Below are 26,913 nucleotides of genomic sequence, written 5' to 3'. Positions count from 1 at the left end.
TGTGCGCGCGTGTGTGTGTTTGTCCAAAGGCCTATAATCTCACCCAGGACTAACAGTGGAATCCAACTGGTCACAATAAGGTCTTTGTGGTGAGTGCAGAGCCAGCAGGTGAAAACTCTTTTTCAGACCTCAGAGGGAACATGTGATGGAGAGTTAGTACAGTGTGCTGTCTTATCTGCGCTTATGTGTGAGTGGGTGTGTGTTTATGTCTATGCACAGTGTGGAAAACCAGTAGCACAAATGATTGATGAACAGACTAATGTTTAAACTCTAGAGCAGGGGTCCCCAAATGGCGGACCGCGGTCCGAGTCCGGACCCACACGCCGTCCTATACGGACCCGGACCTATAACCAAAAAATTATTAATAGATTTTAAATTTTGACGGGACGTTTCTATTTTAACTGGCGCAACTTTTCTAGTCTTTCCGGCGCTTCTTTAGCTGATCAGGAAACACACAGACCAACTGCAGAGAAGCTGTGTGTGGAGGAGACTGTTGTTAATGACGAGTTTATTACAACAGAAACTAACGTGATGGTTAATGACATCGACATCAACCAGATGCACTTATAAAATTAAACAACTGTATAAGGAGGCCTAAACGTAAAACAGGAGTCTGTGTTTCTCTGTGAGAAACTTTCAGACCTTGTCACAGCAGAGTGAACAGGTGAGGGAGGAGAGGAGGACAGACTGATCACTAATCAATCACTGATACCGTCGTTCTCTCGGACTGATTAAAAAACATAAAAATGTCAAAGTTGGTGACAAACCAAACCTGGATGTCCACACAAATAAAGTCTTTGTGTGAAACACTGCAGAGTGAAACATCGTGCTGTTTAAAGACAGTCTGCTGTCATTAGTTTGACAGAGACAGAGGGTCGTGTCTAGAAGGGAACCCTAGACCTGCGAAAGATCGCGCGAGTTTGATTATTTTAGTAGAAATAACGGACACAAATCTGTGAGAGTGCAAATAAAGAGTTACCTTCTAGACACGACCGAAAAAGGTGCGCAGCTCCAAAAATAGAAAATTATGTCATGGTGCCGATGTTTTTAATGTGGCAGGCCACCATAAATAAAACACTATTCACTGATCCACAGAGAGTCACTGAAACACTGATCACTGACCTGCTGTGATGAAAAAAATACTCACATTCTTTATTTAGGTATTTTTACATTGTGGTATTAGTGTTTTTACTTAATTACAATTTAAAAATTGTGCATGTTATTGTTTCCTTTTTTGAAAAATCAACATTTTTATTGCTGTTGTTGTACTTTAATGGTATTCTTATCGCTATTTTTATTTATTTATTTATTTATTTATTTTATTACTAAATACAGACCTGCAAACTCCTAAGAGGAGAAAAAGGTGTCATGTTGGTAAACCAGTCCCCTGTCCTCTGGGGGTCTGGGAGCGTCTGTCCTGCTCCAGAAGAAAAATGTTGTGATTTTAACATGTTAACAAAATATTCTGGTGACTGTTTCAGTTAAAAGAGTGAGTTCACTCTTCTGTTTGTGGTTTCTGCAGACATTACTACCTTTACTTTTACCTTTGTACTTGGAAAAAAAAAGTAAAAAGTAAAGTGAAAACAGTAAAAGTAAATCTACATTAAAAGTAAAGTTACTTTGCTGAGTATTTTTACTTTAGCAATTTATAGTTGTTCATTTAATAGACCTGTCTTATCTTCTCTTTTGTATATTTCCATTGTTCTTAAATAAAGCAAAAGTAATGTAATAGAAAAAAAAATGCAGAACACGCAATATTTCTTATCTGATTACTCAATTAATCAGCAGAATAATCAATAGATTATACTTAAATTTTACTGGTTCGGCCCACTCGAGAAAGTTAGACATTATGATATTCCGGACCTTTGCTTTAGGAAATTTTCTCTAACTGGACCTCTTTGAATTTTAATTGAATACCCCTGCCTTATGGTATCAATTTTTACTTCACTGAGCTTCCCGGAATCCTCCCCTTCACTCCACCGCACCACAGCAAACTTCCTCTCCATGTGTTCTGACATGATCAAATAAATAAAATTGTTGCTTAGCTTAGCAATCAATAAATGGCCAACAGACCAACAGACAGATAATGTTACAAATGCATTTTCATATATTGTGATGCAAATGTCTGTCCTCTGTCACTGATAATATCCACATTTCTTACAAATTTTTATGTGTACTGTTCAACACTCAGCTAACAATCAATGCTAACATTACCCAAAAAGAAAATCAAGTGCAGGCAAATTTAAGCTAAAACCTTAAAATATATACCTTAACATATCTATCTATCTACATAATGTTAAATAAGTAAATTTACTTACCTCCAACGCTAGATTCATTCAACTGCGTGGTATCCATAGGGCAACGGCGGAATCTGCCGTATGACTTGCCGCTCTTCCTCATTCAAAAGATACGATACGTTACCCTTGAGTTACCTTGCAAGATCTCGCGTTGATAATTTGTTGCCAGGGCTCAGGCATGACCCGCCCAACTTTCCCTCTGATTGGCTTATCTCAATATTTCCACCCTAATCTTAACCAATCATCGCTCTCATGGCTAAAAAAACACTTAACTTCCAGGGCCCCGTCTAATCTTATTCGAGTTGTTTTCTAGCCGTGAAATTAGCGGTTCACAATATGGATGGATTATAGACGAGACAGCTATGCCGAAGAGGAAACTCGTTACACCTGACACAACAGAAAGAGACTGGTTGAGGAAAAACGTTCCTGCACGTACTTTATCAAGATGGAAAAAAAAGGTATGCGCGACATGTCTCCTAACGCAGCTCATAAGTAACGGTAACGTTACAGTATTTGGTAACTAGTTACTGTCCATTGTTTCGTCAGGAAAATCAACAGAATTTTGAAAGACATCGGAGAACACACAACGCCACAACATGTAAGTGCTACCAATTTCTTTACTCTTCGTCTTATCATCTAATATTGTCATACTTAATGTAAGATACATAGCGAACTAATAGCTCACCATACAATAATCATTTAAGCCCTAGTCCTGTTGATATGTGCCAAATGTGAGCTGAAATGTTCACTTTTTCTTTAAAGCATGAAACATTGTGCAGTGTGGGGTCATGCACACTCCACCACCATATGTATTTTGCATTATGTTTTGATGGACAAGAATTACAGAGATACGGTATAAAACATTGTAAATGATGTTTGTATGTCACGTGAGTAGGGAATTTATTGTTGTTGTGAGAAGGAAATCCCAGGCTAGGTTAGACTAACCCAGAATAACCCTAACCCCTAACCCTATACTCTCCCCCACCCTTATCCTAAACCCAACCTTCCCCCTCCCGCCTAATCTCCCCCTTTTTTACTCTTTCCCATACTATACCCATGGTTATACTTATCCTAAACCCAACCTACCCCCATCCTTATCTAAATACTCATTAATTCTATACTCTCCTTAGTCCTGACCCTAAACACAACCATCCTCCCCCCTCCTAACTAATCCCTTCTTTCTTTCTCTTTTCTCTTCCTTTTTTCTCTCTTTTCTCTCCCATTTTTTTCACACTGGACCAACCGAACCTGGACTCACAAGAATAATTTTTCAACACTCCCTCTCCCCTCCCCCTCCAGTTCCCCATCAGGAATCTGGGAGGTGGCGGGGAGACACAGTATGAGCCTACTCCGGCCGGGTTTTGATCGAGGTTAACCGACTTCTCATTACCTCTATACTGTTGTCCTCCTGACCACTCACCCATTTTCCCATATGTTATCCCACACAACCAAGATGGTGAGGATTTGACATCTGACATGAGATCTTAAGCAAGTAACATGCGTCGGCCAGTGCATTGCCTTTGACTCTCCACACCAAACTGAGCCGGTTACACGACTGACCCAGGGAAGTCATCGAGATAATAATTCCTACACCTAACCCAGAATAATTTCTGTTGCATTCATGTTGTGTGATTTTTTAAAAGCAAATGTAATCTACAAGGCAGTAGAGGAGGTACAGTTTTTAACATATCAACAAAACATACAGTTTTATGTAGTGTGTTTGCAGTGTAGTTCAAAACCAACCAGTCATCAATAAAGGAAAGGAAAAAATGCATTGTAATAGTTTTCTGGGGAAGTCTGTGGAATCTGTCTCTAAGGAGTTGTTGATTTGTATTGCTTAAAGGAAAGTTATGAAGATACCAGTCAGAGAGAAGATCAGAGAGCAGAACCTCTCACACAGGCTCAGGTGAGACAAAACTACAATATTATACAGCTCTCTCTCAGTCTCTCACCCTCACTGTCAAAGTACAGCTACTATTTCTCTATTTCTCCCCTTCATTCTTATCTTTTTAATAAAAAAATGGACTTGTGTTCCTCTCAAGACAGTGAAGATGCCACGCAGAGAGCAGAGCCTTTCACAGTAGCACAGGTGAGAAAAAAAACTACAACTCTCTCTCACTCTGTCCCTAACTCTTACTGTTAAACTACAGCTACTATCTCTATTGTTCATTTCTGTCATTCTTAGGAAAGTCATGAAGATGCTAGCCAGAGAGAGGAGCAGAGAGGAGAACCTCTCGCACTGGCACAGGTGAGCCAAAACTACAGTACTATACTGTCTTCTCCCTCTCTTTCCCTCTCTTCCTCTGTAATGAGTTGTTGATTTGTATCCTTCTCAGGAAAACAATGAAGATACCAGCCAAAGACAAGAGCAAAGAGCTGAATCTTTCATAATGATACAGGTGAGGCAAACTACAGCATTCGCATATGAGGTTAATTACATTTTTGAATATTACATTTAGTTGTCATTTGAAAAACTGTAACAAAATGCAGACATACATTTTTGCGGTTAATTGAATTCATCTTCTTTTTTTTCCCTTGTGTTGTTCCTTGTGTTTATTTTTTATGCTAAGTACAGTCAACCGAAATTGAAACCTGATAAGGTTTAATACAGTTCTGCTTTTTTCAATAATTTTAGGACAGTGTTCCTCAAGAAATAGATGTCCACTCCCATGGACTAACGGAAGGGCAAAGCATCATCTCGATTCTCTCCTTTGCACTGAGACACAACACTACAGGTGTATTGATGGAGGATTCATGGTCATACCTAAAGCAAAACAAAACAAAGAAACAACTCTGTTGCACTTTTAAAGGATGGGAGTATTTTTAGAGTCTCACACTTTATTGACATGGGTGACCAGTGTTTATATGCCATAGGAAACTATGGTAGTTGCACAGTGCAGAAATTAGCCAGAGGTTCTCATATCAAAACTCAACTGAGCTACATGTCAACTGTCCACTTTCCCACAGGCTTTCACAAAGCCATAAATGCTACTCAGGTAGTTAGACCATGTATGTATATTCAGTGTCCACAGTCCAGCTCAAGTGTATGTCAGCTACTGAACACATATTACTGTAAGTGAATCAATGTTAACTAAATGTGAAGTCACTTACTCATTTTGAGTTTCTGAGCTGAAAAGGAAACATTTCTGTCTAAACTATTAGCAGTGTAACTAAACTGAAGCAGCACATATCAGTAAAGACAAAATGCACATGTATTCTTATGTGAGACATTTTGCACTGCATGTTATTCTAATCTTGTGCAAAATTAAGTCTTTCTATAGCAAGAAAGGAATGAATGAGTCTTTTTCTATCTCTTTGCTTCATATTGAATACTTTCCATGGGGATTTTTAATATTTGCTGTGTGAATACAAAATCATTTTGCTAATTTTAATGGCCACAGTTGGTTTAAATAACAAATATTACCCATGTAATAATTTTAGGAAAATTCAGTAGTCAGAGAGAAGAATGAGCCACCTGGATTTGAGAAAATGCTTACCATAGCAAAATTTTAACATTCCAGTGTTATTATGTGTCAAAACCCCCTTTTTTTAGTCATCTTGTGCTTTTCCATGAAATTGTATTGTAAGATTATGTTGTCTTTTAATTTGTATGTCTTATATATGTGGCACCTCACATAAGTCTACGTCTAAGTGTTTTCTATGAAACCTTTAAGATTTTACTTTCACTGATAGTTGTCCAGCTCATAGAAGTTTGATATAACACAGATCTACTAAGGATATTGTATGTGAAATTACTATCATATACTGTTCTTATAAGTTCCCAAGTCATACAAGTTTCATATTGTACAACATTACTAAGGATCTTATATCTGGCTTGATTGTCTTATGCATAACTTACAAGTTTCAGATAAAAGAGACAAAAACTTTATAAAATTTATCTGTATCTTTTCCATATGGGTGCCCTTAACTTGGCATACCCTCCCACTTTGCGCTACACTTTTGAGGTCTTCCAAAAACTCTTGCTGGAGCTGGATGGATTTAAACGGTCCCTAAAAGTAAACACCTTGAAGTTGAAGTTGCTTTCCTAAATGCATGTCATGTCTTTGTCATCCTAGAGGAGAAAAATGTGGCATCATGCATGGACCCTTGTTGAGGATGTAGCATCATGCATGGACCAAAAATGCCAAGAATCAGCACTGAGTTCCAGTTAATCTTGGTTTACTAGTGGGAAGTTGCCTGTCATAAATGTTTTCTCATTTTTTGTCAAATAAGGTATCTGTTACAGTAAAGATTTTATTCTTCATTTATAATGGTTAGACACCTTAAGCTGGTCATTTTTAATCGATTCTGTTGATTTTATTTCATTAATGTTTTAGAAGTGCACTAGTCTAGAGGACTGGTTTCAGAGTGTAGGTTTGAAAGATTTTAATTGCATATTTGAGAAGTGACTGTGTTACCAGATCTATGTTGGATGCGGTGTATAATGTGTAGTACTGTGTATTTGCTGTTTACCAGTCATACCAACCTTTAAGTAGTATGATACAAATTTAGATATTTTTCTTTAAAAAAAAATATACTTAGTCTTACTTTAAATACAGTACCTTTTGCTGAAGATAGATCTTTAATTTACTGTTACTGTTACAATATAATGCACTTTTACTATTAATGCAGTACTTGTACATTCTTTTTTTTCTCCATTTAAATAGGAGTATACATACAAGCTTAAGAGGCTGTTTCTATCCTGACCCCAGAAGTTGTTTTGAGCATGTTTGTGTGTTAAACATTCCTGAATATCTGAGAATGTTGAAACTCTGTTTCAGAGGGTTGCAAGTTTTTCACTGCATATTTGAAAAGCACTATTCCAGATCTGTACTGTATGTACAAAAGTATTGGGACACCTGCACAGTCTAATGCTATTGACAGTGACAGTGTCGACAGTGTTCCTAATATTTTGCCACAATAGTGTATATTGGATGTAGTGTATACTGTGTAATACTGTCTGTTTGTTCAGTTTATGTCAAAACTGGCAATGATTACGTAATTTTAGTGAGTAATGTAACGTAATGCAAGCAAGTAAATTAAAATGTCAAGCACAAGAAAATAATTAAAATCTACTAAATTACCCCATAACAGCAAATACTACAGATATATAAAATTTACTTAAAATTTTGGGGAAAATGATGTTCCTGTCTATGAAAAACAAGTAGATTTTACTTAATTTGTTTAAATAAATATAACTTAAAACTTGGATATAATTAAGTAAATGTTACTTAATATCGTCACAACTGTTATGTTTTATGTTAAGTAAATTTTACTTGATACTGGCAAGTGAGTGTTACTTGATATTGCAGCATTAAATTTTACTTAAATCATTTGCGTGCAAATACTTACAATATAGATTTTTAAGTAAATCTTATGAGTTATTTTTTTCACTCCTGAACCTCTCTTGGCCTTGTTTGGTGCCCCCTTGCAGCCTAATACCTCTAAAGTCACGCAGACTGTTCTTGCCTTTACCACCCTGCTGGCCAGGCGACTTCTATTCCTTAATTGGAAACACCCTCAACCTCCATCCCACAACAGGTGGGTGAAAGAGCTGTTACTATCCATTAGACTTGAAAAACTTAGATTCTCCCTCAATGGCCCCCTAAACTCATTTGAAAAGACTTGGAGACCTCTCTTAAATCATGTTGATTCTTTGACATCTCTGCCTGATTGTGATCTCTGAGCCTGAGTCTTTTTTTTTTTTTAAGCATTTTTTTTTTCTTTTATTTACTTAGCAATTTGTTTTCCTAACTGGTGTATTTGTTGTATGTACTCGGTATTCTTAACAGGGTGTTAATGAATGCACAATGATACTCGCTCTCCCTTGGGTGGGGTGGGATTGTGGGAGGGATATAGGGATAAAGGAAGGGAAAAATGGAAAGAAAGGAAGTTTTCGTCACATTTCATTGTTGTGTTGATGCCTGTGAAATTACTTCCAATAAAGAAAGTTAATTAAAAAAATGTATACATTGATTGATTATTTGGATAATCATTGGATTATGTGTGATTTTCCTGCTCTTACGTCAGACTGTCTGCTGTGAAAAAGAAGAGTCATCGTATTTCTGCGGACTGTACTTTCACTTTCGTTTCAGTGAAAGCGTCGCTGATGAACACATCTAAAGGTAGGTTATTAGTAAAGTGTTGTCTTCTCGCTCACCGTGTTCTGTCTGTATCCACAGTTAATAAAGTCTGCCTGTTCAAACTTAAGAACAGTTTATCTCCACCGAACTCAGCAGTGAACACCGTTTACATGTTAGAGTCGATGGATCAACAGAGGACGGAGTGTCACACAGTAGACATGAGACTAACAATAAACACGCCACAGCAGAGACGTCTGGATAATTTCATCCTTCTGTAGTCTTTAGTTTCACTGAAGTTGAGGAATTTAAGTTATGGAAGCAGAGCGACGAAAAGTGACATTTGAAACAGCTTTTCATATCTGACATGTCGGCCACTGAAGATGACGTTTTAAGTATTTTTCTTTGGTCATTTCCTAGAGCAGTCATTACCAAAGACTGGGTCACGACACCGGAGGTTTTATTTGGGTTTAAGATATAAAATGTGTATATTGATTTACCGATGGGGGGGTGTTAAAGGGATAGTTCACCCAAAAAATAAAAATTCAGTCATTATCTCCTCACCCTCATGCTGACTGAAAGTCAGGTTTAGTTTTTCAGTCCACAAAACACTGCTGGAGTTTCACAGGAAAACAGTGTTGCAGAATCTTCCAAACAATGGAAGTGAGTGGTGACCAGTTTTCAAATTTAAAAAACAACCAGGAAAAAAAAAAAAAAAACATAAAATGCCTCCATACTGCTCATGTAGTGTAATCCAAGTCTCCTCAAGTCCCAACATGCCGTTTGGCATAACACACACTCTGTTCAGACAGTGTGGATGCACATGTGAATGTAGCTCCAAGCTCAGGATCTACAGTGAAGAGTCAGTCTAAAAACATGATTTACATTACCTCTCTGGAGTCAACTTGGCATGTTGGGGCCACCAATGTCAAAAAAGTCTGGACAGGGCCCTGCTAGTAACAATATTCCCTCCAGTGCATTAAAAAGTATAATATTACCATCTGCAATGTAGAGGAGTACAATAACATAAAATGAAAATACCAAAAAAAAAAAGACGAAGGACCACTACTCTATACTATATTCAAGTACACTTACTATCCACTCGTCCTCAGTGTAATGAATGAGCTGGATGTTGCTACACAAACTCTGATGTCTGTAACTGTGACAGTCCTGTAGTGAGTTAGTAGATAGTACTTAGATTAGATAGCTTTAATCATGCCTGAAAATTTGAGCCCATCAGGGACTGATGCTGTCCGAAATGCTGCTTCTTAACAAACTCCCCTCTATGCACCAAACAGTACAGATAAAATGTTTTGTCATCTCATTTCAGCACAATGCCACCAAAGAAAAGGCAGAAACAGCAGCAGGACTTATTTTGTTTTTTTAAAAAGAGTAACGTCAGTGTGAGTAACAGTTACACAACACAAGTACAACACCTAATCAGACCATTTATCAACATGTAGGACATTATTTTAGATATTATGTGCAAAAATTTTCCCATCAGGAGAATGATAGTACAGAGAGTAGTGAGGCAGTTGACGCAATGAAAGGTGGAGAGACTGAGGAAGCTCAGGTGAGGTTTTATATTGATTAGTGAAATATGTAATAGCCTGTTATTACTTTTTAAACATAAACAGTTTTATCATGAGAAGAAGTGTAATACATTCAGGGAAGAGATAGCAGAGCCAGGTGGAGCTTCAGAGTGTGAGGTAAGGTTTAAAAATCATATTACTGATTATAATAGATCCGTAAAGGAGAACAGGTGAGGACTCATGTCAAGTTGATTTTTTAAAGATACATTTTCAATAATTATTTCATTATTTCTACAGTACTGTCAGGGTTTGGGTTAGGTTATGATTAGGTCATCAGCTGCACTAGAAGACCCACTAGAGTTCTGCACATTTATATGGTAAAATGCTTCTCCACAGTGACCAAAAAGTGGATTTTTTCACATTTAGTTTTAAAATGGTCCACCTTTATGTTCAGGAGCTGTACCTTAGACCTGCATCTCTGAAGCCATTTTGTATGTTTAGGAGCAGCAGTGTAGCACGAAGGAGACAGGAAGAGGAGAGGATGGTACAGGGCCTGATGTGAGGTCTTAAAATAAATGAGTGAAAACTTTTACTGTAAGGGTTAGATTATGCTGTAAACAGAGTTAACAATGTATGAGCCTATCAGTTGTTCAATCTGTATGATAAAAACCTTAACAGACACTTTTTTAGCTTTTGTAAGTCAAATGCTGATACTGTACATTACTATGTAAAGTCTGTTGTAAATACATTAATGCCTTGCAGGGACATCAAGGGCTTGAGGCAGGGAGTCAAAGTGAGGGAGAGACAGGAGCAGACCAACAGGTAAGAGAGATTAACATATAACAGTAGAGTTCCCAAAGAAGTTGCCCATGTCTTAAGATCATAAAACATATACATACATATATTATACATGCATTAATATAGGTGTGCATAACACTGTTTTTCCAAGAAACATTTGAAAAAAAGAAGAAAGAAAGTATTTCATCAAACCGAAAATAAAACAATTTCAGAAAGATCAGCCAAGATATGGACAATGCTGGAGGGAGTGTGGAAACTCCCAGGCATATCATTTCCACATCTCCTGTAACTGCCCAACGATCCAGCCTTACTGGGGGGAAATAGTAAGATTGATTAATTTAATAATAGGTTTTGAAATCAGACACAATTTCTGTACAATATATCTCAGGAATATTTCTGCCACAATCAATTGTAGTGATAAATACTTGATAAGAATAATGTTGGCAGCCAGTAAAAAAGCTATAACAAGGAGGTGGCTAACTAAAGAGCCCCCAACAAAAGAGGAATGGATTGGTATTATAAAAGAAATATATAACATGGAAAAGCTAACTTTCTGGACAAATTTACTAATTACTGGAGAAAGTGGACATTCCATTTTGAAACAGCGGCTTCTACTCATGATAATGTGTAATTAATATATATATATATATATATATATATATATATATATATATATATATATATATATATATATACACACACACATAAGTGTGAGTATGAAGGTGCGGATATGTGTGAACAAAGATAAGTAAAGTAATTGTGAATGTTTTTACATCTGTGTGTATGTACAGTATGTATATATAGTGTACATGCATATATGTGTGTGTATGTACGTAGTATGTGTATACATATGTATATATCTATGAAAATTAGTAATTTTTTATATAAATTCTTGGAGTAAAACAGCCCCCTTGAGTGAGTACCGTACATAACAACAAGCAGACTTTGGACCTATGCTTTGGACTTTTAATGGAAATGCACTTTCAGTGCTCATTGTACAAACAGATTTATCCCCTAACTATAATGACGCAGATCAGTCCAACAGGGAAACACATTAATGGTACAGAAATGGACTGGAACGAAATAACTCTAAAAATTTAACCTTTTCCCTGAAACAATGTTGCCCATGTGAATCACTGACCTGATCTGTTATTTTTGAAATAATTTATTTTTCTATGATTGTCTGTGCTTTTTTCTTTTTCCTTGTTTTCTATGTATTTCATTATGCAACACATACAAATCTATAAAAAATAAAGTAAAAAAATATTAAAAATATTAAAAAAAGAAGAAAGAAAGTAAAAGATCACATAGCATTTTCTGAATGTTTTGCAGTGTAGTTAATTTATGACATATTTCTGCTCAAACTATTTGCGGATCTGTCAGGTTTCCGACACGTGTTCCCCCCAGTGTTAAACTCATTCCTTAGCCCTTGATTGTGATGTTATTTGGGTGAAGGTGCTCAAAGCCATGGATCAATGTGAGGACAGAGAGGACGGAGTCCTTCCAGCTAAAACCAGTCTGAGTGGGGAGCATGGCTGCCACACTGAAGCTCTGAGGTGAGATGAGGATCTTTTTTTATTGTGTAATATAAGTGACCAACATGAAGTGAGAATCTTTAAGTGTCTGTGCAGTGAAATCACTCCACTGTCATACTTTAGAGTTGAAGCTTGTGTGTATGTGTGTTGAAGCCCAGAGCAGCAGCACAGACTGGAACCTCCTGAACCCAGCTGTGTGTCCATGAAGAGCCACCACTCTATGGGAGTCCCCATCACATTCACAGGACAACACACTGCTGAGACACAGTAAGTTTCGAAGCCTTTTAATGAACTAACCAGCAAGGTTTATGACTGTTTGAGTAGTTGAGCCCAGTATGGAGCTGCTTCTTCTCTCCTGTGATTGAGAAAAAATGGGTATACTGAAATAGATGTAGGAGGTATTGAAGTATTACAGAATATCAGGGGATTTAAAAATACAGACAGTACCATCATTGTGAATAAAGTTATTTGAAACATAGAAGTTGCAACTGTTTATTTTACTGATGGAAAATAAAAATATAAAATGAAATTAGTAGGAGCTCAGCCAACAAAAGAATTACCTAAGAAGTAATTGGTTGGTTGTTTCCAGGGGTGGACCTAATTAATTACAAATACTCAAATTACTGCAATTAAGTCAGTAAACTTAATTAAGTTTTTTTTTTATGTACTTGTACTTTTTGAATACAAATCTGTACTTATACACAAGGAGTCTTTACACTATGTAATCTACTTAGTTACTTTTAAAATCATAGTTGAGTACTAGTTACAGTTTGAATTAATATCCAAACCTTTCATCTGCATTTTAGTAGCCAATAAGGCGATCTGTTGACAAACTGGCCAATGAAAAACTTTTAAAATGCTACAGGTCTAACAACTAACATCCCTACTGGTCTGCAGTAGGGATGTTAATGATTATTCATTAATTGATTAACTGCTGTTAGGAATTTGACCAATTGAAAATGTATAATCTATATTTTATATTATCTATATTATATTTGATTGAATACAGCTATTAATAAATCATTAAATGTCAACGATTAACAAGATTAAACGATTGCGACGATTACAATGATTAAATATTTTTCATGTTTCATTGTTGTAGGTCTATGAAAAAGTTGAGACAGCTCAAAATTTCAAGCCAACATACTACAGTCAAATTCTTCAGTTTTGAAAAAGTTTTACCAACTGCTGATCTTTTGTTGAGATAATTTACTTTTCTGCTTTAGAAAAATTTAAATGTTTAAATTTTAGAAACCCCAAAATGTTGTATTTAGAAAAATATGATGTAAACCATTTAATTTTAAGGCAACAAAATAGTAACAAATCAGGTTCACAGTTAACTGTGACCACATTTTGAAAAACATTTTTTTTTTTGAGTTTCTCTAACTTTAAATTTTACTATAAATTTATCTAAGGAAGAATAGAAAATTATCTCAACTAAAGGTCAGCAGAAAGTTTGTAAAAGTTTGAGTTGGGCTCATAACTCAAAAATTCTACTGCAGTATGTTGTACACTAAATTTCAAAAAAGTATTTCATTAACTTAAATATGCATCAAAGACTGTGTCTACGGCTCAGTGTCTTCCTCGAAATTGTGGTGGTGACTCATCTTCTTGAGTCTCCATAAGCTATGGCTGCCAAAAAAAAAGTCTTCTGGGAAAAGAGATAATTGAATACTTGTGGCTCCAGACAGATTTTTTTCTCCCTTTTTTGGCCAAAAATGTCTCTTTTGATTGTTAAGGTTGCAGACCCCTGCTTTACCACCCCCCCCCCTCTCCTGTCATATTTTCAGCCGTCCTATAAATGAAAAGCATAAAAATATTTTAAAAATATTGATACATATAACTTCATTTTGGGATTACTGACATGTATCAGCCAGATGATACACCAGTTAATCATCTCCAGTCAGCCAAATGATGTGCTTAATTCAGAGAGAAAGTGAGAAGTACAGTGGTACTTTTTCTCAATACACAGGTAAAATATTTGTTTTTCAAGCCATGGAGCTCTGAATATAACTATTTACTGTGTCAGTGTCTTGTGTTTTACAATGTAAAATACAGTATATGCTGCATTTTATTCTAGGATGCAGCAGCAGAGAGCAGACTCCTCTGCACTCAGATCAGTCACTCCTCCAGGACACACAGCTAAGGAGCCTCCTCTGTATTTCAAAGAGGAACACCACTCTGTTGATAAAAGGTAAAGATTTAAAACTCATACACACCTTCACACACTAAAGACTCTACTTGACAAAATCAACTTGACTTGGACTTTTAACACCAATGACTCATGACTTCACTTGAACATGAGCCTTTTAACTTGAAAATACTTGATTCCTTCCCCCAAGCCTGAAGATGAAAAGGTTTGTCATTAAGAAGGTGTGGATCCATGAATCATTTTATGAATCAACTGACGTCAACACTGTTCTTTTTCATGAAGTCCACACCAGATTCAATCTGTTTGAACAACAACAGCATCCTATCAAGTTGCAAGAGAGAACCATGAAATGAAATTCATTCACATATAAAAACTATGAGGTGGTCAAGAAAAAATGAATTGCGGAATGCAAAACTTGTGGGTCAAAAGTTACAGAAAGGAAATGCAACAACTTCCAGCTTTGTTCAATATTTGAAGTTGCCAAAGAAGAAGAAGTTAGTCGAGGCTAAGAGTAACATAGCTAGTGATGATCTAACATTAGCTTGACAACTAAGTAACTTTGTAAATCAATGAAGCTGGAAACACAGTTACATTATGATTTGTTTAGGACCTAAAACTCAAAGCTTAGGACTTGAAACTTGACTTAGGACTTGTCAGTCTTGACTTTGGACTCGCCTGTCTTGACATGGGACTTAAGTGCGTACTTGTGACAATCAAAACACTGACTTTGATACCAGCCTGCTGCCCTTTGCTGTGAGTTGTCACCCGACTCTCACCCTCCTTTCCTGTCTCTTTATGGCTGTTCTATCACAATAAAGGCAAAACAAAGAAAAAATACAATTAGTGTACAGTTTCAAATTTTATTTAGCATTAAAAATGTGTTTGCTTACCACATTTTAAAAAAACACAGTAAATACTGTCCAGCATCAGTCAAAGTTAGCAATAGTCTCCCAGGTGCAGGTGCAGCAGCAACGTCGGTTGTTCTGCATCATTTTAACAATACCACAAGAAAACCGATAACCCTGATCATTTTTGTCACTATTATCATGACATGAACGTGTTGAGCTTGTTGTTTCTTTCTGTGTGTGTATGTGTGTTGAAGCCCAGAGCAGCAGCACAGACTGGAACCTCCTGAACCCAGCTGTGTGTCCATTAGGAGCCACCACTCTATGGGAGTCCCCATCACATTCACAGGACAACACACTGCTGAGACACAGTAAGCCAAGTTTTGAGGCATTTTATTGAACTAAATCCAGCAAGGTTTGTGAATGTTTGAGTAGTTGAGCCCAGTGTAGAGCTGCTGCTGCCTCTCCTGGGAGTTACTAAAGTGAACATGCAGTGTTTCCCTTCGCTTTTTTTCTTTGGGGGGGTGGGGGGTGGGTTGCCTAGGCTGGAATGAGTGTGGTCCGTCGTTGCAGGACCCTCTCGCCAAAGGACCCCATTACCATGATTACAAAGCATTTGGACCTGAATAAACAGTTAACACTGATTTGTGTTCACATTTTTTTATTTTAGCAGTGGAACACTGTTTTTTATTCATTTATTCATTCATTTATTTATTTATGCATCTAGCCATCCATCCATCCATCTATCCATCAGGTGCAGCGTTATGGGTGGGCCTAACGGGTCTGGGCCCACACACTTATACAACTGGCCCACCATAAATGACTCGGAGAACATATATTTTCTTAATTTTTTTTTTTTTTAATTATTAAAATAAGCATTTTAATACACCCTTAAGACAAAAAAAATTCCATTTGACAAAAAGACAATGTTTATTCAGCTATTATCGAATGTGAGGTCTGGACCATGTCTGCACGTCACACTATGGCAGTTGTTCAGCAGAAATGATGACCGGTGTACTGAGGAAATCTTATCATTGTCTTATTTTATACCTGCAAATGCATTTTTCATCAAAACTAGAACATCTATAAAATGTAGACAATACAGGAGGTAGAGCTGAATATTGCTGCCTGACTTGATTGTCTTCAGATGACCTTCACAGCACAGATAGTTAAGTGATCTACATGATCCATAGTGAAAACATAGATAAGGAGATATCCTGTGCCATTTGAAATAAATATAAACTGCAGATTGAAACTGAAGAATATTTTAAGTGTCATTAATAATGATAATCAACTGGAAGTGCTAGTTGCCATCCACAGTATGATTTTGTTAAAGTGAGATTATCAGTTGGAAACAGTGTTAACTTTTGTAATTAAAAGGCCCAACCGAAGTTACTGTGGCCCACCCAAACACTGACAGCCATGCTGGATCAAAGCCAGACTGACGGTGGTGGTGGTGAACAGGTGTGTTTGGGTCTAGTCGTGGCGACGTTAACAGGGGCAGGAGATCGGCAAGCGCTGTGGTCGGGGCTGGGAGAGATGCTCTCATTTTGGCTAACACTGGCCGCAGAGTGGGGCGAACAGCTGGGGAACCTCCATTTACAATCTTTGTTTGTTTGTGTTTTTTTTACCGTAACAGTGGAAAACTGTCTCTCCTCTGCTCTCTGAGTGTGGCTGGGTGTGTCTGTACCGGTGTATGGGTGTGTGCTGTGAGAGAGGAGCGAGGGGGGAGACCTGCCCGTCACAGAGGCGAGGAGAAATGCGTTGTAATGAATGTAATGAAACGATAGCAACACATTCGACTCTGAAATCGCACAAATTAGAGTTAAGGAACACCTGTTATAGGCCCTTTTAAAATATAAATTAAATAATGGAATTTAAAAATTTCTGTTTGAAATTTGAATTTCTGTGTGGGGATCCTGTTGGGAGGGCGGGGTGTCCTACCAAATACACTATAGGGGAAACACTGACATGCATATACTTACTTCAGAAGACTGCTTTCTTTCTATTTACCTTCTCTTTGAAAAGTTATTTTAATGATATCTTAAATTTATAAAACATAAATCTATCCATGCATTAAGTTATGAGATGACCTTTTCTTGTTTCTACCTCTAACAGTTTAGCATTTCAATCAGGAGAGTCTCCACTCTGAATGTACAAAATATTTTTATTTGACATGCACATTCAAGATGAGAAATGTGAAAAATCTTTGGCATTAAGACTCCATCGTGATATCATCATGTGTAAAGCCGTGATTAGTAAAGGAAACCCCTGATTGAGTCCAGACACTGGTGGTGGTGAAATGGCTGTAGATTAGAAGTACTAGAGGAGAACAGGGTGGAGGATGGCCGCAACAATTCTTTGCTGAAGTGACAGCTGAAAGTGGCAGAGAGGAGAACAGATTTAAAGTTTTGACACAACATGATTGGCTGATGGAGATTGAGGCTAAACGTGGATGGTTGACTTAAAGAGTGAACGTCCATGGATAGCTGATTGAGAATAAGTGGGTAAAGAGACGGGGGGGAGAGAAAGACAGTTATGGATGAAGGAGACATGATAGCCTTTCTGATTGAACTTACATTGAGCTTCATTATGACATACCACTAATCATGGATCAGTCTGTCAGAATAAATGCAGTATGTTTTTTTTCCGTATCAGTTGGCTGACTGAATCGAGCTAGCAGTGGGTTTGTGTCATTCACTTTTTCATCATTTGTTTTTTTCTTGCCATTATGGGGATTTAAACTAGTGACCTAGGGCAAAAAAGGCAACATAAGTGCATGCAGCCTTGCTAACTTTTGACTGTGTGTGTGTGTGTGTGTGTGTGTGTGTGTGTGTGTGTGTGTGTGTGTGTGTGTGTGTGTGTGTGTGTGTGTTTCCTCCACAGAGCCCACCAAAAAACATCAAATGTCCAATGTAGTCAGCCTGAGCAGCAGCATCAAACAGACCTGGACTCCATTTTTATGGTGTGCAAGTGTACAAGGACATTTTCTCAACTAACATTAACAACTTCAAAATGAATGCATGCTGTTCAGTGTCAGTGCTACACTCTTCTGATCTAGGATCTGTGGGCTTTCTATGTAGGACAGATGACTGTGATGCTGAAAACTAATTTTATATATGGCTTGTTCCAGCTTCTGGAAGAGAACATACTCACTTTTGTGAAGAATGAGTTGAAGAGGCTTCAGAGGATTCTGAGTACAGCCTACCCAGAATGCTCTGAGAAGTTGAAGGAGGATGAAGCTGCTGTCGGCAGTGAGGAGGACAAGCACAGGAGACACAGCAGGGACGCTTTTGTGGTGATCACACAACACTTTCTCAGGAGAATGAAGATGGAGGAGCTGGCTGACTGTCTGCAGAGGAGTAAGAGTTTTTTCAATATGCAAAGCCAAGTTCAGTTTCTCGATACTGCTGTTGCAATATTGCAACAGCAATATCGAGATTGTAGGAGATCGAGATTGTAGGCTGTATGACTACTGGTACACAGAGAGATTTTTGATAAACAATCATCAGTAATGTGGATATTAATGACTCAGTGAATAAAAGGAAAAAAATAAACAATAATTAACAGCTGGAACAGTCACTTTACTGTAATGCAGCCTTTAAAACCAGGAATTGAGGAACCCTTGTGCCATATCATGCCAAAACTAATCAAATATCTGTCAGTTATAGACATGTCATCAATGGCAATAAGAAAGTAATTCTATAAAATGTTCTGTAGTTTCACCAAAGTGCAATAAATGCAAGCCATCATTGAAGCACATAATGAATACACCCATGAACAACCTATCATATTGCTTGAAAATGGAGTATGCTACGAGTGACAAACAAAAACCCAATCATTTAATAGACAATCCCCACATTTGCACCTACCCTGTCTCATAAAAAACCTCGGTACTATGACTGACAGACAAACAGCAAATCATTTTACAGATGTGATATACAGTTGCCCCATTGACATATGAGACAACAGCATGGAGTTTCAAGTAGTGACAACAGACAGCATGAGTGACATATGAGGACAACAGATGCAGTGACAAAATGAGTGCATGTTAAACAAAAAAACATGTCAGCTCGCCACTTTTTTTTCATGTCAGACTACTATCAGCAAGTGAGAGGCTCAGACATCCAGAGGGAGCTCAAAGTAGAACTGCTGCTTGTTTTTGTCCAAACAAGTCAGCTGAGGTGGAGGAGATGGAAAGCATTGCAGCGTGCAGGGACATCATTCTCTCCCTGCTGCCACTGTGACCTGATCCTAGATTAGAGGGAAGAAATAGGTGATGGATCAACAATTATGAGAGCACCATTATGTGTTAGCTATGCAGGAAGAGTTTCCTGACCAAGATGGGTATTATAACAGATTTATTAGATCATCTCAGCCACTTCCACCCTTTGAAATAAATAACATGGCAGTCACAGGCCATATGATCAATTATCTATATCTACCAAGATGAAACTAATACATTTTTCAGCTATATGTTCCAGGCCTAATAAGTGCTATTATAGACATTTCTCAATAACTCCATGCTGACATAGAGTGAGTTAATCTACATCAAGACATTATCTGATCACAGTTGGGCAGCACATCTCCCCCAGCCCTGCTCTTGAGTGGGACCTCTCCTTAGTATTTCTACATATTGGAGCATGGGTTCAGACTTTTACTTTTGACAGCTCTAGAAATACCATCAGACTGCATTCTTTCCCTTGATAATGATCCCATTGGAAAAAAGCAGGACTATGGCTATATCCCTCAGACACACACACACACATACACACATACACACACACACACACACACACACACACACACACACACACACACCGGAGAGCCTCTTAGACCATGTTCAGACCTAGTATAAATATGTGTTCTGGGTCATCCAGTCACAAGTGGACATCACATGGTGTAGTGAGGACCTCGAAAAACCTCATATCAGTTTTTTACCGTGCCGCTCTATTCCTCTTAAATACACTCAGTCTCATTCATTGTTTTCTCCAACAGGAACGAGTGCTGCTAAGTGCCAGTGTAAACTCAAATCCAATCTTAAGAAGAAGTTCCAACCCTTGTTTGAGGGGCTTGCTAAAGCAGGAAACCCAACACTTCTGAGTGAGATCTACACAGAGCTCTACATCACAGAGGGAGGGAGTGGACAGGTTAATGATGAGCATGAGGTCAGACAGATTGAAACAGCATCCAGGAGACGAGGCAGACTGGAAACAACAATCAAATGTAAAGACATATTACAAGCTCTACCTGGAAGAGGTCGACCAATCAGAACAGTGATGACAAACGGAGTTGCTGGCATTGGGAAAACAGTCTTAACACAGAAGTTCACTCTGGACTGGGCTGAAGACAAAACCAACCATGACATACAGTTCACATTTCCATTCACTTTCAGAGAGCTGAATGTGCTGAAAGAGAAAAAGTACAGCTTGGTGGAACTGATTCATCACTTCTTTACTGAAATCAAAGAAGCAGGAATCTGCAGGTTTGAAGAGTTCCAGGTTGTGTTCATCTTTGATGGCCTGGATGAGTGTCGACTTCCTCTGGACTTCCGCAACAAGGAGATCCTGACTGATGTTACAGAGTCCACCTCAGTGGATGTACTGCTGACAAACCTCATCAGGGGGAAACTGCTTCCCTCTGCCCGCCTCTGGATAACCACAAGACCTGCAGCAGCCAGTCAGATCCCTCCTGAGTGTGTTGACATGGTGACAGAGATCAGAGGCTTTGCTGACCCCCAAAAGGAAGAGTATTTCAGGAAGAAATTCAAAGATGAGGAGAAGGCCAGCAGAATCATCTCCCACATCAAGACATCACAAAGCCTCCACATCATGTGTCACATCCCAGTCTTCTGCTGGATCACTGCTACAGTTCTGGAGGATGTGTTAAAAGCCAGAGGAGGAGAGCTGCCCAAGACTCTGACTGAGATGTACATCCACTTCCTGGTGGTTCAGTCCAAAATGAAGAATGTCAAGTATGATGGAGGATCTGAGACAGATCCACACTGGAGTCCAGAGAGCAGGAAGATGATTGAGTCTCTGGGAAGGCTGGCTTTTGAGCAGCTGCAGAAAGGAAACCTGATCTTCTATGAATCAGACCTGACAGAGTGTGGCATCGATATCAGAGCAGCCTCAGTGTACTCAGGAGTGTTCACACAGATCTTTAAAGAGGAGAGAGGACTGTACCAGGACAAGGTGTTCTGCTTTGTCCATCTGAGCGTTCAGGAGTTCCTGGCTGCTCTTCATGTCCATCTGACATTCACCAACTCTAGTGTCAATCTGTTGAAAGAAGAACAATCAACCACTCTGAGGTCAAGGCCAAATATAAACAAATCTGCAGTAATACTCTTCTACCAAAGTGCTGTGGACACGGCCTTACAGAGTCCAAATGGATACTTGGACCTGTTCCTCCGCTTCCTCCTGGGTTTGTCAGTGCAGAGCAATCAGATTCTTCTACAAGGCCTGCTGACACAAAACAGCCTGCCAACCATTCCAGAAACAGTTACATACATCAAGGGGAACATTGGGGAGAACCTCTCACCAGAGAGAAGCTTTAACCTGTTCCACTGTCTGTATGAACTGAACGACTGTTCTCTAGTGGAGGAGATCCAACTGCACCTGAGTTCAGGAACTCTCTCCTCAGATAAGCTTTCTCCTGCTCAGTGGTCAGCTCTTGTCTTCATCTTACTGTCTTCAAAAACAGTTCTGGACCTGTTTGACCTGAGGAAGTACTCTGCATCAGAGGAAGGTCTTCTGTGGCTGCTGCCAGTGGTCAAAACCTCCAGGGAAAATCTGTATGTTTATACACAACCAAATACATTCACTTAACCTTAAATACAGTGATGTAAAGCAAGAAAGGAAATAACTGACATGGAAATAACTTGTTGCTTTGGCCTTCCAGGCTGAGTGGCTGTAATCTATCAAATAAAAGCTGTAAAGCTCTGGCACCAGTTCTGAGCAGTCTGTCATCTCCTCTGATAAAGCTGGACCTAAGTTACAATGACCTGCTGGATCCAGGAGTGAGGCAGCTGTCTGCTGACCTGAAGAGTCCACACTGTAAACTAGAAGCTCTCAGGTTAGATTTTCACTTCATTTCAAATGATTTGAGATTTCAAGCTTACTGTCCTATAGGTCCACACAGTCAAAACAGCCTCTCAGGATTATGACCAGGATTAGTAAACACTCACTGATACCCCTTTTCCATACACATGTGCTGGCTTGACTCAGTTTGACTCAGCACGCGACCACAGCAAGAGGCAAGGATTTGCATTTCCATTGCAACAGGGCAATTATTTAGAAGCTTTTATTATGAAACTTTAAATATGTGTATGTATATAGTGGATTGCCAGATATTTCATCATATGGAGGGCAAAAATTAGGATAATTGAAACTCCCAGTAGCAGGGAGAGAGGAGACAAATGAAGAGAGTTGGAAAACATGGGATGCATATTTCATCATTTATCAGAATTAGATAAATCATATTATATCATATACCATTTTGTGTCATTTACAGTAGATTATCAGGGTGTGTTCATGCCTTGCAGGAATTGGAAAAAAAATAGCACAGACAGATGGATTGCGAGCCAGCTGTAGAGCTCTGTGCTGTGGCATGCTTTGTGTACACTGTTTCTGCCATCAAGAGTTTTTTTTTCTTTTTTCACTGAATATATTTTTCCACAGGCTACGTGGCTGTAAGCTGTCATGGAGAAGCTGTAAAGCTCTGTCCTCAGTTCTCAGCTCCCAGTCCTCTAGTCTGAGAGAGCTGGACCTGAGTGACAATGAACTGCAGGATTTAGGAGTCATGGAGGTCTCCACTGGGCTTAAGAGTCCACGCTCTAAACTGGAAAAGCTCAGGTTAGATCACGTTAGCCTTCAAGATATTTTTGCCAAACTTAAGTCCATTTATTTATTGTTTTTTCATTCTTTTTTTCAGGCTGAGTGGCTGTGACCTGTCAAATGAAAGCTGTGAAGTTCTGGCTACAGTTCTCAGCAGCCAATCCTCTTGTCTAAAAACGCTGGACCTGAGTAACAACGACCTGCAGGATTCAGGAATGAACCTGCTTTCTGGTGGACTTGGGAGTCCACACTGCAAACTGGAAAGTCTCAGGTTAGATCAGATTATGATGCTTATGTGTACCAAAAAGTACAACATTACATTTCATTCACCTGTTCTGTTCAGGAAATTGTATTACTGGTGAAGATAAACTGGCTAAATTTTCCACAAACCAATATATTTCAAAATCTTATTATTGTAGCTGATATATCTATTACAGACCATTACAAAAACTATTTTCAGCCTAAGTCAGAACATTGATTATTTTACATGATACATTTCTTTGCCTTTCTCATGAGGTTGAAGCAGAAGGGGTTCAGTTGAAAATCAAAATGTCATGGCGGTGATGTACTTGTTTGTTCATGTTGCAAGGCCACTGTCAATCAGTTATGCCAAACCACACCCAGTCAGACCTGCTGAAGGAGATTAGCTAAGTTTTGAGTATTAAACTCTTTATAAATTATGCAAGTTCAAATGAGCTGTACTTAGTGAAGCGAACAACAAAAAGCTAAGCTAAGAAGCTTTTGGCAGTATTATACATATGCACACATTCTCAGCAATGTGTACCAATCTAATTCACTGGCTAGTTAGCAAAGCTGATAGTGACTTGATTTTCACAAATATTACATTTAGGAAAAAGAGACAATTGGGATCAGTCAGTAATCTGCACACCCACCACCCTGTCAACCGCTATTGGTTCTACAGCTGAGCAAAACACCATTGTGTTCATGGGTTTTGCTTCAGAAATCCTTTAGATTTCCTGATCTGACATGTATCGTCTTTTGGTTTGTGTTGTAGTCTGTCAGGTTGTATGGCCACAGAGAAAGGCTGTGCTTCCCTGGCCTCAGCACTGAGCTCCAACCCCTCTCATCTGAGAGAGTTGGATCTGAGCTACAATCATCCAGGAGACTCAGTAAGGCTTCTCATGGCTGGGCTGAAGGATCCACACTGGAGACTAGAAACTCTCAGGTAGGGAGGGGTGTGTAAAACAGAAGTGCATATAAAAACAACTTAGTACCCATATTTCTTTCATTATCAAAAAGATTAGGCTGGTTTAACTCTGTTAATCTCCTCCTTCAAGGGTGGACAACAGTGGAGTCCAACTGACAAAACCAGGACTAAGGAAGTGTAAGTGTTTTTTAGGTTGATTTCTGAAAGCTCTTTGTAGCAGTCCGTTGTCTCTAATGATGGCATTTGGTCTGGGAGGAGGGATGGTTCAGGTTTAAGTTTGGCAGGCTTGGTGGTGGTCAGGTATTCAGATAATATGTCTTCTTTTTTAGCCGCTATTGCGTCCATATAGATGGAGTTGGTCATGGAGAGAATTGTAGTTTGGGAGATATGCTCCTCCCAAGAGAGGCCAAGAATCTTTTGAAGGCACTAGATGTGGAAGACCTCCAGGTTTTTGATATGCTGTCTGTATGGAGTCCAGATTTCTGCCCCATAGAGCAAAGTGGAGGTACATACCACATTATATATGTCAACCTTGGTGCTAACCTTCAGGTTGATAGAGGTTATGTTCAGATGTTTGCACAGCTCTCTGCTGTTCTGTAGTAAGACAGAGATCATGTCAGTAGTGGATCTGAACTTCAGGAGACCACATTGTACTTCAGAAAGAGCTCTTTCCAGCATGTGTTCCATCAGTTTGTTGAGCATGATTTCTGGAACAAGGATCAAGCAGCTGCAAGCAAGAACTGCTTTAACATAATGGCAACACTGACACACAGTGATTGGAAAGACAGAGAATGTCTGAGGACATCTGGTGGAAATGTGGTGAATAGCAGGTCTGTAGAGTTAGACATGCAGGGACCTCGGGGATTGAATTGGCATTGTCAGCTTAGTGACAACCAGTGTTTAAATCCATTATTTCCATAGACTGTCCTGTCCCACTCTCCCTCTCTACTCATAATCAGTGAATCAGTAAAGTGATTTGTAATATCCACCTCTACTTCTATGCCCACTGTGTTTATTTCCCTCTACACCTACAAGTCATTTGTAAAAATTCAGTCAGTGCCTTGTTCTCTCCATCAGATGCCTGTGAACTTGAAATGGACCCAGACACGGCACACAGGAACCTGTTCCTGTTTAATAACAACATTGTGACATTTGAGGAGGAGGAGCAGCCATATCCTGATCATCCTGAGAGGTTTCAGTGCTGGTATCAGCTGCTGTGCAGGATTGGTCTGACTGGTCGCTGTTACTGGGAGGTCAAATGGATAGGACTGGTATCCATAGGAGTGACTTACAGAGGAATCAAAAGGAGTGGATACGGTAATGACAGCTGCATTGGTTGGAACGACTGCTCCTGGACTCTGGACTGCTCTCATGTAGGTTACTGTGCCTGGCACAATAACAGAGTCAAAATCATACAAAACCCTGCCTTCTCCACTGACTGGAACACAGTAGCAGTCCATTTGGACTGGTCTGCTGGTACTGTGTCCTTCTTCAGAGTGTCTGAAGGTGAACTGAGCCACATCCACACCTTCAGCTGCACCTTCACCGAACCCCTCTACCCCATCTTTAGGATTCGGTCTGAGTTTACAGACAAACTTTGCCACTCGCTGTCTCTGTGTCAGATGTATGAAGAAGACTAGAGACACACTGGTGACTGACAGCTGCTGACAAGCTCCTTCAGTGTGTACAGAATCCAATGCACACAATTACACACACATATATGCACATAATTACAGCACACAACACAACTATATCTTAAAAACTAATTTACATATTTTCAGAGAAGTCTGAATGAAGGCAGAGGTGAGGGCTCTCTCTAGAGAGCAGAAAACTGCCTTTCAGTCGGGTGACACAGAGGCTTACAGAACAGCATCCCATCCACAGAAGATGCCATCTCCACTGCCTTAAACTCAGTCTTCACTCACTTTCAGAAAAACAACACCCACATCAGATTGCTGTTTGTTGATTTTAGCCTCATGAAGCTGACTGAGTTTGGATACTTCCTCCATTCTAGCCCTCTCCTGTTCACCCATGGCTGCAGCCCCTGACATGGAGGGAACTCTGTTGTGAAGTTTGCAGATGACATCATCATTAGGGACAAGGTTTCAACCAACAATGAGACATCATTTGGGGAGGAACTCAACAGTCTTACAGAGTGGTACAACAACTTCCTTTTCAACTCCAGCAAAACCAAGGAAACCAAGATTCCTGAGTATCAACATCACAGAGAACCTGTCATAGACATCACACATCTCCTTCCTTTTAAAGAAAGGTCTGAAAACGTGGGATATGCACGGCCCAGTATAGGAGGGCAGTATTTATTTATATTAATATTGTATATAAATGTTACATTGTTTATGTGAGTTCTGCAAAAATAACTGCAACTCAATCTTGCTATAAAACTCTGTGTTGGACAATGATAAATACATCTACCTTGTACTTTGTACATGCACCTTGTAAATGTAAATGTAGATATATGTAAATTTTATCTTACAGAGCTGATTTCTCACTAATGAGTTTACATGTAATGATTCTACATGAGGTGACGCTAAACACAGTTTTTAGATGAAGTGAAAAGTCAACCACAAGAACTTTCCTACTGAAGATTTAAATCTTTCAAAAAGTTTTATTAACTTCTGGGTTTGGGATATCCACCTGAAACTTATGCCAT

At 38.9% G+C, this 26,913-nt stretch overlaps 1 protein-coding gene across 4 annotated transcripts; it reads left to right on the top strand.

Moving 5' to 3' along the window:
* The first annotated feature begins 9,707 nt into the window (after window positions 1-9,707).
* On the top strand, window positions 9,708-26,516 carry LOC146312520 (NLR family CARD domain-containing protein 3-like). 4 transcript variants are annotated; one of them, XM_084740678.1, is made up of 15 exons: window positions 9,708-9,780; window positions 10,672-10,731; window positions 12,163-12,263; window positions 12,396-12,509; window positions 14,323-14,436; window positions 15,497-15,610; window positions 18,126-18,204; window positions 18,373-18,601; window positions 20,238-22,032; window positions 22,140-22,313; window positions 22,919-23,092; window positions 23,172-23,345; window positions 24,090-24,260; window positions 24,373-24,419; window positions 25,320-26,516. In XM_084740678.1, exons 1-15 carry the CDS (start codon window positions 9,712-9,714, stop codon window positions 25,880-25,882), a joined length of 3,978 nt encoding a protein of 1,325 aa, XP_084596804.1. In that variant the 5' UTR covers window positions 9,708-9,711; the 3' UTR covers window positions 25,883-26,516. The 4 variants fall into 4 exon arrangements, with proteins under 4 accessions (XP_084596804.1, XP_084596805.1, XP_084596806.1 ...); XM_084740679.1 differs by lacking the exon at window positions 14,323-14,436; XM_084740680.1 differs by lacking the exons at window positions 14,323-14,436; window positions 15,497-15,610.
* Window positions 26,517-26,913: the final 397 nt, after the last annotated feature.

This window comes from Lutjanus erythropterus, chromosome 17, assembly GCF_056507025.1.
Source record: "Lutjanus erythropterus isolate fLutEry1 chromosome 17, fLutEry1.hap2, whole genome shotgun sequence".
NCBI classification, from domain to species: domain Eukaryota; kingdom Metazoa; phylum Chordata; class Actinopteri; order Lutjaniformes; family Lutjanidae; genus Lutjanus; species Lutjanus erythropterus.
This window is presented reverse-complemented; position numbering and strand designations above follow the sequence as displayed.

Excerpts from the sequence above, each read along its gene's own strand:
- LOC146312520 (XM_084740678.1), top strand. The coding sequence starts at position 9,712 with ATGCCACCAAAGAAAAGGCAGAAACAGCAGCAGGACTTATTTTGTTTT. Across the intron at positions 18,205-18,372 it reads ACCTGGACTCCATTTTTATG|CTTCTGGAAGAGAACATACT; the intron begins GTGTGCAAGTGT and ends GGCTTGTTCCAG. Across the intron at positions 23,346-24,089 it reads TGCAAACTGGAAAGTCTCAG|TCTGTCAGGTTGTATGGCCA; the intron begins GTTAGATCAGAT and ends TTTGTGTTGTAG.